Source organism: Musa acuminata, chromosome BXJ1-4, assembly GCF_036884655.1.
Source record: "Musa acuminata AAA Group cultivar baxijiao chromosome BXJ1-4, Cavendish_Baxijiao_AAA, whole genome shotgun sequence".
In the NCBI taxonomy this organism is placed as follows: domain Eukaryota; kingdom Viridiplantae; phylum Streptophyta; class Magnoliopsida; order Zingiberales; family Musaceae; genus Musa; species Musa acuminata.
Genome location: NC_088330.1, coordinates 10,866,968 through 10,886,984, shown reverse-complemented (window position 1 = coordinate 10,886,984; position 20,017 = coordinate 10,866,968). Strand labels below are relative to the sequence as shown.

The 20,017-nt window shown below is 36.6% G+C and overlaps 2 protein-coding genes across 2 annotated transcripts; one reads left to right on the top strand and one right to left on the bottom strand.

The window, feature by feature from the left end:
- Positions 1-1,999: 1,999 nt before the first annotated feature.
- Positions 2,000-3,478, bottom strand: LOC135648521 (probable ribose-5-phosphate isomerase 1). The gene has a single exon (XM_065166282.1). It carries the CDS (start codon positions 3,152-3,154, stop codon positions 2,273-2,275), a length of 882 nt encoding a protein of 293 aa, XP_065022354.1. The 5' UTR covers positions 3,155-3,478; the 3' UTR covers positions 2,000-2,272.
- An 11,575-nt stretch (positions 3,479-15,053) lies between these two features.
- LOC103981359 (uncharacterized) lies at positions 15,054-18,887 on the top strand. Its single transcript, XM_009398074.3, has 8 exons — positions 15,054-15,303; positions 16,043-16,306; positions 17,427-17,498; positions 17,624-17,691; positions 17,776-17,926; positions 18,010-18,090; positions 18,178-18,267; positions 18,367-18,887. The coding sequence occupies exons 2-8, from the start codon at positions 16,046-16,048 to the stop codon at positions 18,469-18,471; spliced, it is 828 nt and encodes a 275-aa protein (XP_009396349.2). The 5' UTR covers positions 15,054-15,303; positions 16,043-16,045; the 3' UTR covers positions 18,472-18,887.
- Positions 18,888-20,017: the final 1,130 nt, after the last annotated feature.

The following is a 20,017-nucleotide window of genomic DNA, read 5'->3' as shown; positions in this document are numbered from 1 at the left end:
CAAAATCCTCAATTAAATTAAGAAAATTCAAAAATCTTATGTGCAAGAAGCAATCAAAGTTGCACGCATAGCTTGTAATCATGCATGTTCATTGCACTGTATCACACATTGTCATCTTAGTAGAAGTCACATCTATTATTTTTAGATATTTATATGGTTATGACATGTATATTAAAATTTTCACATAAAGTTAGAATAAATTTTTTTTTATTAGGAATGATCTTGATGGGAGTGAATTTCCTGTTTATCCTAAACTATTTGTTTTGTGATATAGTATATTTTGACAGCATGAACACGTCACAGCCGACACAGCATGCCAAGTCAGAGTCCTACGCCACACGTCCCGTCCCGGGAGCTCGGGGCGGTGCCATCTGACGTCGCTCTGCACATCCCGAAACGATGATCGGTCAGAAGGGTCGTCCCATCCCTCGGGGGTTAGCGGCGACGTCGAATCGACGCACCATCAACCCTCGCGCCATAGTATAAAACCCCTGGCCAGCCTTTGGCCAGGGGAGAGGCAGAAAACAAAAAGGGAAAAAGGAAAGCAATCCCTCTCGTTACTAACTTGCTCGTCGGATGGGCCTCGTCGAGGGTCATTTTTGCAGGAAAACGCGGCCACCTCATGAAGGCAAGCTGCCAACCACCCGGGAATCGCCATCCAGTGCACGAAGGAGAATAGTCAATCAGCCCGGATCCCGACCAACGCCAACCAGCACTACTTCCCGAGGGCGCAGCCACCTTACAAAGACGAGCTATCAACCACCCCGGAGAAGGAGAGACGCAACTCGACATACACGACGCTCGGATCGGCACACCAGGGAACGTTGATCAACACCCTGTCGCGAGGGCCCAGTCAACCTCGGCATCCGGCTCAACCGATAGAAGATTCCCGACATCGACCCGTGGATCAGGCCGTGCTGACTCATTAGCCACGATACATTTGTTCACTAACACTTTGATCATAAGATTTTCTAAAGATTATATATATAGAAGAAAGATTATAGAACTATTATCATATTTCTATGAGTTTAGTTTTTCCTACAAATTAGTTTATTTGGATTGAATGATTATACATTTGGTAGACTATCGAAAACTATTCTAAATTATATCGAAAGGTACACTATCTTATATTATATTTTTCCCATAATAATAACATGATTATAATTTTTATATTTACGTATACTCGCAACATTTCCTCTTTTTATTGTTGACATCGGATGGATGGCGTAGTCTCACAAGTAAACAAAGAAAAAAATTTAGAATTAACTATCTACAGTATCCTCCGGAACTAAAAAGCAAATTATTGTAACCAATATCAAACTCATTTTGAACAAATATAATCTTTGATCAAGACATTAATCACAATTTAGTCTTATATGATTAAAAAATAATAGGGTTCAAATTACAATCAATCAATAGTATTGTAGAATGGTTACCTTTGCGTCTTGGAATCAGTAGTAATCATCCTTCGGCTAACGTAATCTCTATCATCCTTCATCCATCGAAAAGATAATATTGAAAAATTCAATTATTATCCGTTGACTACACTATTTTCTATTTAAGAATAGATCAAGTGAGTAATAATAATAAAAAAAATTGGATAAATATTAAACTTGTTATTTTGATCTTTCTCTCAACATAAAGAAGCATCAACTATCATGTTGCTAATATTCACAATACAAATAAAGAAATCTTTAGTCTAATATGTTGTAGCTTCGATACATGATCAATCTTTAAGAGATAAAACTAAAACACCCACATAATATATCCACCTAAGATAAATAAATATTAAGGGACATAATACACCAAAAATACCTTCGTATATAATATAATATTTATTCAAGAGATAATGAATTCATCATTCGAGACATAAATAATAAAGCATCAGTTAAATATCTCTTACATTCATCTTAGATGAAACACAACAAATATAGCGTCCATTATTAGTAATTATTGAGTTAGTAGCACAATAAATGAGTAAATAATATCACACTATCCGTCACCTAAATTCTCATCAACATTTGACTATAACATCTTTGTTACATCCCCTTCGCATTTACCATTTCTATATATTATTCTCTACCCAAAACAATTTGAGTTCATTCTTTCAAAATAAAAATTAATTTATTCTTAATTGACATATTCTTTTAAATAGTAATTAATTTAATTAATATTTTATCTTCTTCGTCTGTTATCTTTATACCAAAAAAAAAAAGAATAATAATTAACTAACACAACACAACACAACACAAAGATTAACAAAGAATTGTTCTCACATCCCATTCGATGTCGCCTCCTTGTCCTTCACCACCACCACCCCATCCTTCTGTGCCACCACCACCGACGACGCCAATCCGAGGAACAACCCATGCTCCACCACTCCGGTAATCCTCAGGATCGCATCGCTGATCACTCTCAGGTCGCCATGGATCCCATTCTCGAAGAACAAATCCGCGATGTAGTTCTTGTTGTCAGTCACGAATGGCTCCGAGTCCCACCCCTTCTCGTCAAAGGTGGTGGCTTTGGCGTTGATGGAGGCGGTCCTGAGCTTGAGATTGAAGCCCGACACGCCGTCGAACAAGCTCTGTAGTCGGCGGAGAGTGAGGGCCCAGCCGAAGGGGATGATCTCCACGGGGACGGCGAGGCCGCTGGCCGCGAGGCGAGGAACCAGCTTCGAGTCGTCGACGATGACCACGAAGCGCCGGCTGGTGCCCTCCACCATCTTCTCCCGGAGGAGAGACCCGCCCCGGCCCTTGACGAGGTTGAGGGCGGGGTCGACCTCGTCGGCGCCGTCGATGGATAGGTCGACCACGGGGTGGGCATTGAGATCGGAGAGAGGGATGCCGGCGGCGGCGGCGCGGGCGGCGGCCCACTCCGAGGTCGGGATGCCGACGACATCGCGGAGGGCGCCGCTGCGGATGAGGTCGCCGATGCGGTCGAGGGCGTGGGCGGCGGTGGAGCCGGTGCCCAGGCCGATGACCATGCCGGACTCTACCAGCTCGACAGCCCGGTGGGCAGCCACGCGCTTTAGCTCATCTTGGGACGGCGCCATGGTGGCCAACGGCGAGGGCGAGGGGGGCGGCTCCAAGTCGGGCTTGAGGAGGTGGGGCAAGGGGATAGCTACATCCACAGTTCGAGTGCAAGCGTCCTGCATCTTATAGGCTTCGACAAGGGAGCAAAAAGATCTGACTTTTGGTCCAATAAGATAGACCAGGGGGGAAGAACACGAGAATTCTTTCCCCGACTGGTATCGCAATATAATAAAAGGAAGGGCTGAGAAAAATCTCTCCTTTTCTTGGATAATTTGTTCAAAAATTAGGGCTTCGATTAGGGCTTGTGGAGGAAGACGAAGCCGAGTGGCGCGTAGGAGCGATGAATATAAAGAGGTCGGGGCTGGATCCTCTATCACTTCCCGACAGGAACAAGCAATCTCTCCATGTTTAAAGTCGACGCTTGGTCTTCGTGGACACGACTTGTATTCCTGATGGAATAATTTTGGTGGGTTATGTTCGATTGCTTGATGAAGAGTAGTATCTCAAATTCCGCAACCCCGTCAAGCGGGCGGGCCGAGGCATGAATCGAATTAACGGCTGTGATCTCTTTTCTCATAGAAGAACAACGGTCTCGATAAGCCGCCACGGTGGGACCACAGGGCATGGTGGCGGAGACGGCAGAGATCGAGTCGGGCCCCACCAAAAATGGGACTAAAGCGGGAAAAGTGACACTTCTGCGACCCACTTGGTGTTCGTACCCACGGTCCACCTGTCTCTTTATTGGACAGAAGTTGCAAGACCCACTGCCTGGGTCGTCGACGAGGAGGGCAGGTAGAAAAGCGAGTAGGCACGGAAGGCTAACGCAATAGTTTTGACATGAGGAACAAGAGACAGTTATTCGGACAACGAGAAATGGGGGTTCCCGCCACATTAGGCATTGGGAAGAGCCATAATTTGGTGTGATTCTCCGCATATGCTCCACCATCACCGCAACATTTCCGAGTTTCCAAGTACTGTGTAATAAATAGTTCTCTCTCTCTCTCTCTCTCTCTCTCTCTCTCTGCTTCGTCAGTATCTTGATAACATAGGGAAGGAAGGAGAATATACCTCATCTCCATTGTCCATGTAGAAACATGGGTTTCAACATCTGGCCTAGTCCAAAAACAAGAAAAATCTATCTTGATATCAAGACACTTGCGATGAAAAAGACATGAGCTATCGTATCATATCATGTCACGAACACTTATCTTGTGTCAGTGGTGAGGAGGCCTGGTTCACGCCACCCATCAATTATTTATCTGAACTTGTATATTTGATATCAGGGAAACACTGAGACGACATAAGGAAGGCTGTGTTCATGCCATCCATCAATTACGCATCTAAAACTATTCATTTATCAGGAAAAATGGCTGAAAAAGAAAGTAGAACACTGTTCATGGGACCTGAACGAAGATCATTACAACATGGCTGCTCTACAATTCTTTCTCTCTCCTTTTGTTTTTGGTTCACATCAAAATCTCAACTGTGGCTTCTTCATCCAAACAGTGGCAGTAGAGGATGAAGATGATGGTATGGTGGCTGCTTCTGACCTTGCTGAATCTAGTTATCGATCTCAGCATAAAGTAGCTATGACAAAAAACAAAGAGCTTGTGAATGGTTCCTTGGCTCTTTAAAGACCCGACAAGCTCTTTTGTGGGAGTCTGAAGCTGGGGTTCAAGAGATTTAGGATAAAGGGATTGTAGGCTTGATGTTCTAATCAGGGTCTTTGAGAACCAGTGGACCTCAACAAACATAGCAATCACAAAACTTTGGATCTTTCATTTCCTGGTCAAGAGGTGATCCTACCTGTGTGATCCTACCTGTGAGCTTGAAATTGATCCCTTCATTTTGCTTTATAAATCATTCGATATGAGATCCAATATAAGTTCTTTTGTCTTGATTGTTCTTAGAATTTTACTCATGGCTTGAAGTCTTCTGTCGATATGTCAATCGATTTTTCGACGCAACGTCCAATCTTTTGACATGTTTTTTTTTGGCCCAACATGATTCTTCCCGCTTTAATTATCTATCCCTGATCGAAGTTTCCTGCATCACTTAAAACGTAAGTCAAATTATAAACACTATCAATTGATTTCATCATCAAAATCCGAAATTCAACAATCTCCCCCTTTTTGATGATGACAACAGATTGATGATGAAGTTAAACTTAACACCCCTTTTCAATATACCACATCGATAGAACCTTGAGTTCAAACTGAATTCAAGTCAAAGCAAATTTCATCATGAATATTTGCAACACATCATCATAAAATCATGCATAACATCATACATCTCCCCTTTTGTCATCAACAAAAAGGAGAAGTTCAAGTGTTTTAGATATACAAGCTTAGCAATTTAACAACTTTCCCATCACTTTAGAACACACATAATCACTAGATCATCATAAAAGATATACAATATTGCAAATTTTACAGATTTGCATTTTTACTTCTTAAGATAGACAAGTTAGTAATTTTTGGTGATGTTAGTTAACAAGTTTGCTTTTCTTTGCATTGTGCAAGATAACATATTTTTGCATCTTCTTGAATTATGCAAGCTAGCAAGTTTTAAATATGTAAGCTAGATAGATAGCAAGTTTTACATCAAGCAAGTTAAACAAATTTTACACCATGCAAGCTAACAAATTTTACATCATTTTAGAACGTGCAAGCTAGTTCTTTCTCCCCCTTTGTCATTATCAAAAAGAAGGGAAGAAAATAATTTTGTAATTCTTTTTCCCTTTACAATAATTTTTAAATCATGACAAAGGTAAAGTATCAATATTATTTTAATATATTTGTGCATCATTATAGTTTTAAATTAAAACATGCACAATTTCGAAACCTTACATTTCATCCTTCATGTATGATACCAAAAATAAATCATTACTATGGGCATATCATATATGATACTCAAGCATTCATGATACATCATTTTAGCAACAATAGTATTGCATGCATTATTCCAAATCATAAATAATTCAAATCATGATGGTATCAAAATATCAAATTACATTACATCCAACTATGCATGATTATAACTTCTCATTTGTATGCATTAAAATAAATTCATGAGTATTTAATGCATAATTTCATATCATCACATGAAAAATATTAAGAGAATTTTGATGATGAGATACACAAATAATGAAGATAAATTGTGAATATCTTTTTGGATAACTTAAATAGCAAAAAGAAAGAATCATAGTAAATAATCTTGATTTATAAAAAGAATTCTCAAGTTATAATTCTGAGAAATCTAAGAGATACCATGATTCATTTTAACAAATCTCCTCTTAAATAAATAACGAAAAGAATTTTTAGCATATCATGAAAGAAAATCTTGATTCATATAAAGAGAATCTTATCTTATCACGATTTGATAAATATTCTCTTAAAAGAGTGAATCATACGTGCATCAAGAAAGATGAAAATGTATTCCCTTTTATGTGTTTTATTTGAAGTTGTTTGTTTCATATAAGCATGCCTTTATCTTTTTATGCCAAATAAAAATATGCATTAACGTTTAGGATCAAAAAGTAAATTTTGTCATAAAAACCATCAAGCATGATTTCATTGAGCATTTTCAATCAAAGTCGGAAATCATCAATTTAGATACACATTATTTTTTCTTAAAAACATACATAGGATTAATCATTAGATTTAAATCTAACATTTTGTTGTATTTTCATAAAACATGCGATTGTCATTATCATTTTCAAAATTATCTAAAAAAAAAACATGATCCCATTTTATTTATTTATTTAATATTTTTTACTAACTAATTTAAAAGCAACATATGAAATGCATCAAGTAATTTCAAAATAAATTAAGGGGGTTTCGGGTGAGTCATTTAATCTTGATTTATAAAAAGAATTCTCAAGTTATAATTCTGAGAAATCAAGAGACACCATGATTCATTTTAACAAATATCTTCTTAAATAAATAATGAAAAGAATTCTTAGCAGATCATGAAAAAAAATCTTGATTCATATAAAGAGAATCTTATCTTATCACGATTTGATAAATATTCTCTTAAAAGAGTGAATCAAATGTGCATCAAGAAAGATGTTTCATGTTAAATATATCACAAGTCGTAAATACGATAAATGATTTAGTTGGATATATCATATCATTAGTCATATAAAAATAGATCCAAAATCATCATCAAAATTATTCTTTGAAAAATTCAATGAAGGCAACATGGATAGATTCACATGAGAACTTAATTCATGCATAATGTCTCAATTAAAAAAATAGTTATAATTTTGAAAAATTCATGATTCATCTATAAAATTCTTTTCTTTAGTAAATGACAAGAAGAAGAATAGGAGATCACAAAAGATTTATCTTGATTCATAAAAGATTTCATGTTATAAGTCTCGATAAAACTCATTCAAATTCATCAAATCATTTTCATAGTTTAAGAGATTCACAAAAGCATAATATACATGGGTTCAATAATCTTTTATCGAAAAATAAAAAAGATAGAGATGGAAAATGTATTCCCGTTTTATTTGAAGTTGTTTGTTTCGTATAAGCATGCCTTTGTTTTTTTATGCCAAATAAAATATGTATCAACGTTTAAGATCGAAAAGTAAATTTTGTCATAAAAACCATCGAGCATGATTTCATTAAGCATTTTCAATCAAAGTCGAAAATCATCAATTTAGATACACATTATTTTTTTCTTAAAAACATACATAGGATTAATCATTAGATTTAAATCTAATATTTAATTATATTTTTATAAAACATGCGATTGCCATTATCATTTTCAAAATTATCTATAAAAAAAAGCATGATCCCATTTTATTTATTTATTTAATATTTTTTACTAACTAATTTAAAAGCAACATATGAAATGCATCAAGTAATTTCAAAATAAATTAAGGGGGTTTCGGGTGAGTCATTTACCTTATCGTCGAGAGCCGTTAAGGTGAAGTTCGTCGTTTTGTCTTCATCGGTTTGCTCATCGTCATTGGATGAGCTTGATTTATCCCAAAGTGCTTCCTTCTTCTTGTGTTCATAGCAAGTAGTTGCATTCTTTTTAAGTTTATTTTTATTATTTGATTCTTGTTTTAAAAACTTTTTAAACTTTATTGTGAGAAGTTTAAGTTCATCATCACTTAAGCTTTCGCTCGAGTGATCCCTTTTTGTTCTAAGTGCAAAATCCTTCATGTTCTTTGAAAGGTTATTCTCGAGTTGTTTATGTGCATTGCGTGCCATTTTATAAGTCATCAATGAACCAAAAAGTTCTTCAAGTAAAAAATTATTGAGATCTTTTGCCTATTGTATTGTATTTACTTTCGAATCCTAATTTTTAAAAAGTGATCGTAAAACTTTATTCATAAGTTTAAGATTCGAAAAATTTTTACCAAGAGCTTTTAGACTATTGACGACATCCGTAAAACAGGTGTATATGTCTCTAATAGTCTCACTTGGTTCCATTCAAAATAATTTAAAATCATGAATCAAAAGATTTATTCTATACTCTTTTACTATATTCGTGCCTTTATGAGTTACTTCTAGTGTGTGTCAAATCTCGAATGTTGTTTCATAAATAGAAACCTGATTGAATTCATTTTTATCTAAGACGCAAAATAGAGCATTCATAGCTCTAGCATTTAAAGAAAAAGTTTTCTTCTCCAAATCATTCCAATGGTTCATTGGAAGAGAAGGCCTTTTGAAAACCGTTTTCGATAATATTTCATAAATTCAAATCCAAAGAAAGCAAGAAAACTCTCATTTGAGTTTTCCAATACGCATCCCATTGAACATGGGAGGACAAATGAGAGAGTGAGAAAAATCAGGCTCTGATACCAATTATTAGGAACGAGTCAGCACTAAGAGGGGGGGGGGGGGTGGTGAATTAATGCAACAGATAAAATTGCATCGGTTTAAAAATTCTTCATACGATAAAACCCATTTTGGAAAGATTTTAACTTGGAAGCATAAGGGAGTATAGTGAAAGCAATAAGAAAGCAGTTTGCAATTAAAGTAAGTTGCTTAAAAGAAATGCAAACCAGATTTTTATAGTGGTTCGGTCGTCGTGACCTATATCCACTCCACCGATTCCTCTTCCGTCGAGGCCACCGACATCCACTATCGATCTTCCTTTAATGGGTGAAGATCAACCACTCTTACAACTCGATTCTCTTTTTGATAAGTTCAGGAGAGAACCTTTACAACCCCCCTTACTCCTCTCTCAAACTACAATAATACTTAGAGTTTTGAGAGGAGTTCACACACAATTACAATAGCATTTTCTTTCCCTTTTTGCTATTAGTTGTATGTTTGTTAATTAGGGATAAAAGGGATATTTATAGGCCTCAAGTTGATTTAAACTTAGAGCCTAAAAATGTCTCATCCCGGGTTTCCCGGATCCTGGTAATACCACCGCCTACAACACTAACATTGGACGGTGCCACTGCCCAATCTGGTGGTACCACCGCTTGACACCCTACCACTGGATGGTACCATCGCCTGTGTCTGGGCGGTACCATCACCTGATATAGTCTCGAAGACTGTGCCACGACGGTGTCACCTATTGGGTCACTGTTTAGGCCTTTCACTTGGCCCAACATAGTCTATACATGGGCCCAACTAGCCCCTAATTGGGTTGACCCAATTATAATCTCAATTATATGCTAACTATGAAATTTAAAATATTTACTAAGTTAAATAAGTCCGTAAGTCTAGATTTCTTCCGGCGAGCTTCCAACGAACTTCCGACGATCTCTCGGCAATGTTCCAGCGGACTCCCGGCAAGCTCTTGGACTTCACGACGATCTTCTTGGCGAGTTCCAATGAGCTTCTTTGGCAAGCTCCTGAACTTCTCGATCAATTCCGATAGAACTTTCGACGAACGTTTGGACTTCTAATGAACTCTCGAACTCCCAACGAAATCATGTTTTTGACTCCGGGACTTCATTTTGCTTTATGTCTTACTATCATAGTTAATCATGCATACTTAAAACTCACTTCGATCTAGACAATTACTACTAAGCTAATCAAATTGTATCCGGTATGTCATTGGTTCATCGACTCTTCGTCCGATTCTTCGGTGCATCGTCCTCTCTTGTGGCCTATTACCCAATCAGCCAGTTGACTTCTGCAACTCTAATTTTCTTAGTGCAATATTCGCTTTTCTTGGCCCGAAGCCTTCTATCGATACGTCAACTGATCCTTCGGCGTGACATCTAATCTTCTGACATGTTTTTCTCTGGCCCAACATGATTCTTCCTGTTTTAATTGTATATCCATGATCGAAGCTTCATGCGTCACTCAAAACGTAGATTAAATCATAAACACTATCAATTGATTTCATCATCAAAATTCGAGATTCAACAAATAGATGACTTATTTATCTTTTTAAAATTTTATATTGACAAAAATCTTATGCACTAACTTAATATACTGCTTTCGATTCAACTGTGGCCCATATCCAATATAGGCCATGCCCATATATGATATTTGGTAATCATATTTGTTTTTAATTTGTTGGTTACTTGTGAGCCTACACCATCCAGTCAATAATAAGAAGAGGAAATGCTGCAAGCATATGTACATATAAAAATTATAATTATGTTATTATTATGTAAAAAAATTAATATTAGGTAGTGTACCTTTCCATATCATTTAGAATACTTTTCTTCTTCTGTAAATGTATAATCATTCAATCCAAACAAACTAATTTCCAGGAAAAATTAGACTCATTTTTTTTTCCTCTTGATAAAATATTGAGTAAGGAAAGATGAGAATAGTTCTATAATCTTTCTTTTATATATATAATCTTTAGGAAATCTTATCTATTTATAGATCAAAACAGATGGTTTAAGATAAACAGGAGATTCACTTGCATCAACATTATTTCTAATAAAAAAACTTACTATAATTTTATATAAAATTTTTAATATATCTATGAATAATCATACAAATATCTAAAAATAATAGATGTGACTTCAATTGTGACAATGTGTGATACAGTGCAATGAACATGCATGATTACAAGCTATGCGTGCTACTTCACAGGATTCAGTGAGATAACAAGCTTTCAGCATAATATGATCAAAGTGATTACATGGATTGGACTCACAAAGACCATCTTGATTGCTTCTTGCACATAATGGAAGTATGACTGCTAGTCTTTGTCATGATCATGATCAGTATTTTATTCTGCTGGTAGTGCAGTAAGTGTGACCGGGGACAAAGACAGCGTTACGGTGGAAAGAACAGATATGATCTCTCCGGTCACTACAGGATTGATGCAGAGAGGGGTCCAACAGAGAATTCTTACACGACTTCCAAAGTGTGTCATTCTTATAGTCTTTATCCGAGCACAACTGAAACCTATATAAAAATGATTCCAGATGCGCATAGCATTTAGTGGATGGATATATTTAACTCGATCGAGCTTTTTGGAGAGATGAATTCATGGTTTTCTTCTTAGCTGAGATCTCTGTTTGTATTAATTACTATTTGGCAACTTTAATGTATATGTTAGTTTTGGCAAATCGCACGTAGTGCCACATCAAGAAAATCAAGTTTGGTATCTCCTGTTTAAACTATAAATATGGGTCTGGGCTTTGAAGTCAGATGCACCACAAGAAAAATCCAAGTGTTTGCTTTGGGTTTAAGTCCGCACTCAGTTAAATAGTTTGGGCTTATAGTTTGAGTTTTCCTTGTTTAGTATTTTCGGATGTTTTATGGCCTAGGAACATCTTCCTAAGGTATTTATAATAGTCCCTCTTTTATAGTAGTGATTTGCTCATCTTTCATCCGTGGATGTAGGTCAAGGTCAATTGACCGAACCATGTAAATCCGGTGTTCTTATCGTTTTTATCTTTTCGTTTTATTATCTTTGTTGGGTTGCCAAAATTATCCTTTGCTAAATTTTCTGGGACTAGCTCTAACAGTATATTCTTTTTAATTTTCTCAAGTAAAATATTATTATTAGTAGTGTGATAGAAGACTTTAATGCAGAGTTTGAAGAAGATCAATACATATAGTTTTGTTCTTAGAGGAACTATATAGTTATTGATTTTATATGATAAATATTTCTATGATTATATGATATCTATCAGTGTTTCTAAGATCCATAACCATAACTGACTGGTTCAGATAATATCATCAAGTTGAGCTTTGGATCCCTCGATTTGTAGGACTTCTTCTGCCCAATAAATGTCCTTTCCCAACATCTGTAACTGTACCTCTCCTTCATCCTCAGCTGAGGATAATCTTAGGTACCTTTGAAGACCAACGATCCATAAACTAGCTGAGATTTTGTCGCCATTTTTTTTAGTTAATCATTAGGAAGAGAAAAGAAATCACAGCACAGCAAAAGCAGAAGCAGAGAAAGGATTAGAGTTCTAAAACTGCTAGTGATGTGAGAGAGCTTGAAGAGACAGAGATCCAAGATATGAGGAGTTTAATGGGGGATCATATTGTCATTTTACTGAATCAATATGCGAGAGTAGAATCTCATTTAGGAAGAACTCATCTGGTTCTGTCTACCGCAAGCAAATCACTCGATCAACAAAAGAAGGTTTCTGATTGTGCTTAGCCACATAGCCTTGTGATCCATCCTGTCATGACAATCTCTTTCATTGCTTAGCCACATATCTTCTTCAGGTTCCTCACAGTTTTGGGCTACTTGGCGATCCAACAGACCATTATTTTCTCTGTGGAAGCACTAAATGCCAACCAGTATGTGAAGCCAATAGTTTGGCAGATGAAATGAATCTATCTATCTTGCAGTGAACCGGTCATGCTCTGCTGCAACTCTTAGCTCGAGAGCATCTGCTGCAGTCACTATCAGTTTCTAAAGTTTGGACTTGATATTGTTGTGTTGATCAGAGCTGATCCGAAATAATGCCGAAATGATTTTGATTGGATGAATTCTTTCGATCAGCAATGAAGGAGGATTTGCATTGGATTCCTAAGGACACAAGTGTTGGCTCTTCTTCTGAGCATGCAAAAAACTGCAGCAGCATACACATCACACATTGCGAATTGCTTGCTATCCAACATGTACACATCTTGAATGGCTCATTCTGAGAGATTCTCTTCCCTAAGCATCAGTCTGGAAAAAATCTAAATCCTCGATATGTAAAGATGATGATTTAGAAGAGCTAATGATCAACCACTACTTTTCATTGTTATTTTGGATGCCTATTCGATGCTCATGATGTGGACATGTCATCACAGCCATTTATAACACCATATATTTCCCCTTCTTTTAGTTTTGAGGGTTGACTTTGAATAACATCTCGAGGGTTTGACTTTTGTTATGGTTTGAAACATCAGTAACTCCACTCTTCTGAGCATGAACTGCATGTTGATCTGAGGAGGGAAAGAATTGCTTTGAGATCAGAGTATCTTTATCAGGTCAATGAGAAGAATTTAAGGTTTTGGTGTTCTATGAATCTCTCTGATTTGGGAGTCTTTTTTATTTTTTCTAGTTAGACTTGCTCAATTAATTTCTGCTGCTGGTTTGACCATGAAGAGTCCATGATAAACTATACCATGGGACAAATAGGTTTGACCAGCAAAATCTTGGTATGCTGCTTTGACTTGTCTAATGACTCAGTGGACCAAGATGATCATTTCTCAAACATTCTTATCGATTTATGATAGAAGATTTGTGCCGACATCATTTGCCCATGAGGAGAGAGAAAATTGAGTCAAAGCCACATCATATGGAATCCATGTTTATCCAGAAAGAATGTTTCTGTACCTGAAGGCCATGTAATTTCTTGTTGAAAACGTGAGAATTGGATGCTTCAATACATGACCAACATTATATTAATGCAAGTCTAATTCATATGTTTTATGAATAAATATGAAACATTATATATTCAATTTAAGAATGGAAAAAGAACATTAGATGTCTATCACCTGTTCTCCAATATCCAAAAATAATCATCCTAATGTTCGATAAAAAAAAAAATATATGGATAAAGAAGCGACGAAACGCCACATCATACAATGTAATTTCTTATCGAAAAGATAAGTATTAATGCTTTACTAGCACTTACAAATTGTGTAATTTGGAACTATCAAATTTATTTCTTCATGTGTCATCCATTGATTGGTATCAATTCTAAAGAACAAAACTGTACTATAATTATAGTGTGTATGTTTGATAAAAAATAAAAATTGATGAATATATTATATGAATAAAAATGAAAAAAAAGGAGTTCATTTGATATTTCCTACACTCTAAAAACAATATCTTTTGATATTTGGTCAAACTTTGTGGCTTAGTTCAATGAACAGAAAAGGAAGTTCTTGTCAAGAGTTGTAATTCTTTGCTTCTGGCCACATTTTGACAATGACCATTGTGCTTTATTGGGGGGAGAATCTAAATTAGCATTGGAGAAACTTGGCTACATGCCTATTCTCCATCTTCAACAAGGCACTGTGATGTGATGTGATGTTTCCCAACATGAACCCAAAACCTTTGAAGGGAGAGGTGGCAGGTTGGTCAACCACAAAGCCCTGACACCATCCCCAAAGATCTCTGAGGTGTGCCAATGCCGTGAGAGCCCCCTTCACCATACACTATTGCTTAAATTGGAAGTGCATCATCTCACAAGGAGGCCTAAAAGCCGTGACTTGATAGGGGAGGTTGCCAACCAAACCAACCTCAGCCATATTAAAATCCCAAACCTCTTGGTCTTGCATAGGTGAGCCACGATGACCACATCCCTTGGATGGATATACTCTGATCTGAGCTTGGAAAATGACTGCACAGAAGAGAGATGTAGCCATCAAAACAGCACAGTGATTTTTATTTGTTTGTTGTAAAGAAGAAAAAATTGTCTCAGTTGGCTTATTTTCATGATAATTTTATGAGTTCTTATGATTTACTTCCAAGGCTGGTTTCACCAAAATGAAGCTACTTTGTTACTTGCAATGTATATAAATATTACAACCCTCATCGTACAGTAGATGTGGGATGATTTGATGGAAGAAGTTAATGCACCTATCTTGTCCTTGGATCAAAGAATATGAGAGAGAGAGAGAGAGAGAGAGAGAGGGAGAGAGAAGTGGATTTGGATTGAATGAAAAGGATTTGGTTTTGAATTGTTTCTGTATGAACTCAACACCGCACTGCATCTATTGCTTCCTTCTTAAACCCCTTCTTTCCTTCTCCCACCATGCTATTCTCTTCACTCGAAGGTATCCAAACACCACTTCATAAGCCTTCTTTCTCCTCGTCTTCCTGCTTGTTCTCTTCGGCTGCCGGTATTCTCCTGAGGAGATAGGTGAGACCTTTGAAGACTCTTAGAAAAGCTGCCACCTTTTTTTTCATTGCTTCCCCCTTTTCTAGCTTGTTTTGGCTGTTCTGTAATGGTCGCTACTTCCTTTCATGGTGCTATGCTTCTTTTCTGCTTTCTATCCATATGCTGTTGTTGTTGTTGTAGAGGGTTTAGATGGTCCTTCGCTTCTTTCTGGAACGTTTCTCTTTGTTTGTCTATGGAGAAAGGCGTCTCCTTTTCGAAAATTTTCCATCTTTTTTCTTCCTTTTTTGGCTTCTGGGTTACTAAGTTACTTGTTTTGATGGTCGGAATCTTAGGGTTGTTAAAGCTCTGAATCCACATAAGTTCTCAGGTATTAGAGCTATTAAATTCGTTCCAAAACCTTATATGTTCATCCATATTTTTCTTGTTTATCGTTTCTTGATGTCTTATCGTTTGAAAATTGATCCATTTCGATTGGCTTCCGCCTTTGCCCCTTTTTTCTGTAAGCTTTTCATGTTCTATCGAGCCCTCGTTTCATATTATATATGTTCTTCTTTTGGTTTCTTTCTATTCTTGAAAGCAGTTCAATCCTTGCTCTTGTATGAGCTCGAGTCCTCCTGTCCGTTCTTCGAGTTATAGCATGAAAACCTAATTGCAAAAGAATAATCTTTAATTGATTTGTTGGATTTTAGCCGAGTATCGTCTATTCAATGGATATGGATTTATTTGATGATTTTGTCTTACTTTCTCTGTAATCATGAAGTGAATGGGGGACCATTTTGTGTTGTTGGTGGACCGCTTGCTCACGGAGTCAACCCTTGAAGCTGCCATAGGAAGGATAAATCAGGGGTCAAACACACCAATTGCTTCATTGTCAACAGTGGAGAAGGAAACTGATCTTTCTCCTAAGAAGAAACATGTTGGGGATGGGGTGTTCACTGGTAAATTGGTCGAGTGCCGAATCTGCCAGGATGAGGATGAGGATGCTAACATGGAGATTCCCTGTTCCTGCTGTGGAAGCTTAAAGGTAAAAGGAATATACTTTTTTTCCTAAACTGTAGAACAACTCCATGTTGACGTCTATTTCTCGGTATGATGCAATTAAGATGGATAGTTTTGCTAGACTATTTTATTAGTTGCAAATCCTTCATTGTATCAGGGATTATATACCGATAGTGATGTCAACACTTCGGTGGTGGACGGTAGGTGCAACAAGAAACATCAGCAGTTTTTTAGTTTAACTAATTAACATTCAACATGATTCTGGAACTTTAACTACGAGAGTAGTTTTGTTGATGTGATCATGAATGATGTAATTTAATTAGTAATTTAACTTTCAGGTGTTGACTCTTTTTCGTATAATGGTTGATTAGCTGAGTAGTGAAGTAGCCTTCCTTGCATCAAACTGAGAAGGTTGCTTGTTTATTAGGTATCATATACGAACCGAATGATCAGTTTCCTATTATATTTCTATAATAACATAATTGGCAGTGTTCTTAGGGGATTGCAAAATGTTCCAATTCAGCATTTGAAGTTTAGCTTAATGAGAATGGAAACAGTGGTCTTATGGAGAATGTCTATAGCTCTGCGTTTGTGCTTTATCTCTCTTTACAAATATTTTATCATGCGCTTGTTGGTTTAGCTCGCAGCTCGATAATATCAGTTGCTCCTATTTTCATTTGGTACTGCCTCCTATGTTAAAAAGCAGTTGATCGGATTGTGTTAAACAAAATCATCAGCAACAACTTGTTCTACATGGCATTTATTTTTGGTTGTGCGAAACTGCAAATAATGACCAGAAAGAATGACACTTTTAAGCTATAACTTCTAAAGATAAACTCATCATAGCTGATGCATAGAACAAAAGCTTTCAATATGTCCAACTTGTTGTTTATTCAAAATTTTCCCATGATGTCATTCAGTAACACTGAAAATTCACTTTGGTAGAAAAAGCATTAGATGCTGAGTGCATACTACTGCTTGTCCAGAAAGACTTAACGGGAAAGTTGCTACTGGTTGAACACAATTTAATGAGCAAGATTGGTGAAGCTTTCTTCAGTTGAGACAAATCTGCTCATTAATATTGAATAGTGATTGCTTTTATAAAGTAAAATATATCTTCTAATCAGATCTTTTACTGCCTGCAGTATGCTCACCGCAAGTGTGTGCAGAAGTGGTGTAACGAAAAAGGTGACACCACATGCGAGATATGCCTTCAGGTAATTCGTGATTGTTTTCTTGATACATAACCTTCATATGTGCATCCATGGTCGAGTCGTTCCAATTTCAAGTGGCAGAGTGTTTGACTAAATCTCTCATCACTCGTGCTATAATATGGATCCAGCAATTTCAGCCAGGTTATACGGCCCCTCCTAAGTTGTTTCTTTATGGGACTACTCCTATGAATTTCAGGTACTCACTCTGATCCTTTTTCACTAAAATGCAGTGAATTTTTGGGTTCCAAATGATCTTACGATTGAAATATGATCCATTTAGGGGAAACTGGGAGATTTCAAGGCGGGATATCCACAATCATCAATATATAACAATGACCCAAACTGACCGTGCTTTTCTGGCATCCAGCTACTATGACCATGCAGCTTCAAACGCTAGAAGCATAATGTATTGCCGCATAGTGGCTGCCACAGTGAGTTGCTTTTCTTTCCTTTTATGAAATTCCAACTCTTATTTTTGAGGTGGCAGTTGAAAATTGGAATCTTCTGTTTCCAGGTCATGGTTATTTTGGTTCTTCACCATTCTCTCCCATTTATCGCGGGTGGAGCTGAGCAGTATTCGATCCCGCTTTTCACAGTAAGGCTTTACTGGAACTCATAATATATACAAAAAAAAGGTTATATTATTTCTCAGATGTTGACTTATACTTTCACCAAAAACTAGCTGTTGCTCTTGAGGATTGCTGGCATCATCCTACCTCTCTACGTTATGTTGAGAGCACTTACCACATTTTACCAACGGCAACAACTGCAGGTAATTTTTTTTAAAATATTTTGCTACATTTTCTAGATATAGATTAAACATCTAATTTCTTTCTTTTTCTTCAAGTCAGCTAATGTTTCTCCATTGCAGGAAATGCAAGAATCTTCTATTTCAGCATCGGAAAGAGAGGATGAGCATCTGCACCCTTCTTCACAATCGACTCAACCTCCATCGCATCTTATCCACATTCATTAACCGAAATGCCTTTGGGCACATAAGTTAGTCCTGTGATATTCTTGTTGTATCTCTGGTGATGCAAAAAATTGTTGGTTTTGCTCATTCCCAAACTGAAGAAGGAAAATGGAATAAAACAGAAGAGAGGGAAAAACTCAAAGTCCCGCAGCTAGTAAATTTACCACCGAAGCTTCATTTAGTTTCCAGGAGCTTTATAATACTTGCATAGCAAGTAGCAGAGGTATCAAAAACTGTAAATAGTATGTTAGGTAGTTTCACCCAACATAATGGTGCCACTCTCTTCGAGTCCATGAAGATGAAGTGTGGTTATGTATGTGATGAAATGTATGAATTGGCTACACCCTTATAAATGTTGTGTTCTTGTAAATAAAGTCACAATCTATTCTATTATATAATAAGTTTAATGCTTGAATTTAGCTGTGAATGCTCATTAAAATCATCGGTTGTGAAATTGTATGGTTGATTTTCCAGTTCATTTGAGTACTGTGAATTGTGATATCCAATTTACTGTGACCACTGCCTTGTATCTTCTTCAACTGGAAACCATCATGATGAGTGAATTATTTTAGTGAGTTAACATGGAAGCAAGGTAGATGACTTACAAGAACTGTGGATGATTGGTAGAGAAGAAAGACTGATGATGGATAAACAAAAGCAAAAGGTGACCTTCATGCTTCCTGGTAACTTCTTTCTGCAGTGTTCCACCACATTGGACCTTATCTTTTCTGTTTGATCTCTTTTGTTTAAGATATGCTTTGGGTAAAACATAAAAACAGAACAATTTATAATAATTATTTCATGTGGTAATTCATTGGTGCCTCACAGGTTTCACTCTGCTTTCTGTTTCCATTTACTTTATCAAGATGTGATCAAGCTAATAGTTTCTCATCATGCTTTTTTGAAGTTAACTTAATCCTGTAGCAACTAATAGAAATTGGTGAAAGACTACAGATTACTCATATAAGTTCAAATTAGGATTTTTGGTTATTAAATAAATCCTGTGTAAGTCATTGTCTGTATATATTGGTGCAAGCACTATACATAATTTTTACTCATAAGTTCAAATTGGGATTTGAATGGTTCCACATAATTTTTACCATATAGATGACTAGTGATTATAAGATCATATTATTATGATCGAAATACTCCTGACCGACGTGAGATAAAATATACTTACCATGGTACAAATAAGAAGAGCACAACCCCAAATCAAATTCCACATTACTTGAATGAAAATAGGTGACTGTTGAAACAATGGTGTTAATAAACAAGGTGACATGGGACATTTTGATTAGCAATTCAGATATTATGATTGACAGGCATATCTTTTTTTTTTTGAAGTCTGAATGAATGTCATATAGTCAAAGAATTGGTATAAGATTTTACACCCATAGTTTCAACTTTCACCATTCACCTGAAGATTAAAACTTGAAAAATTGAAGTCTCTAATTCAATGGATGACATCAGTCAAAACTTCAATGTTCATTGGTGTCATCTCAAAGCTCTGCATCAACCTCCAAGCCATTTACTACTATGCCCTTTATAA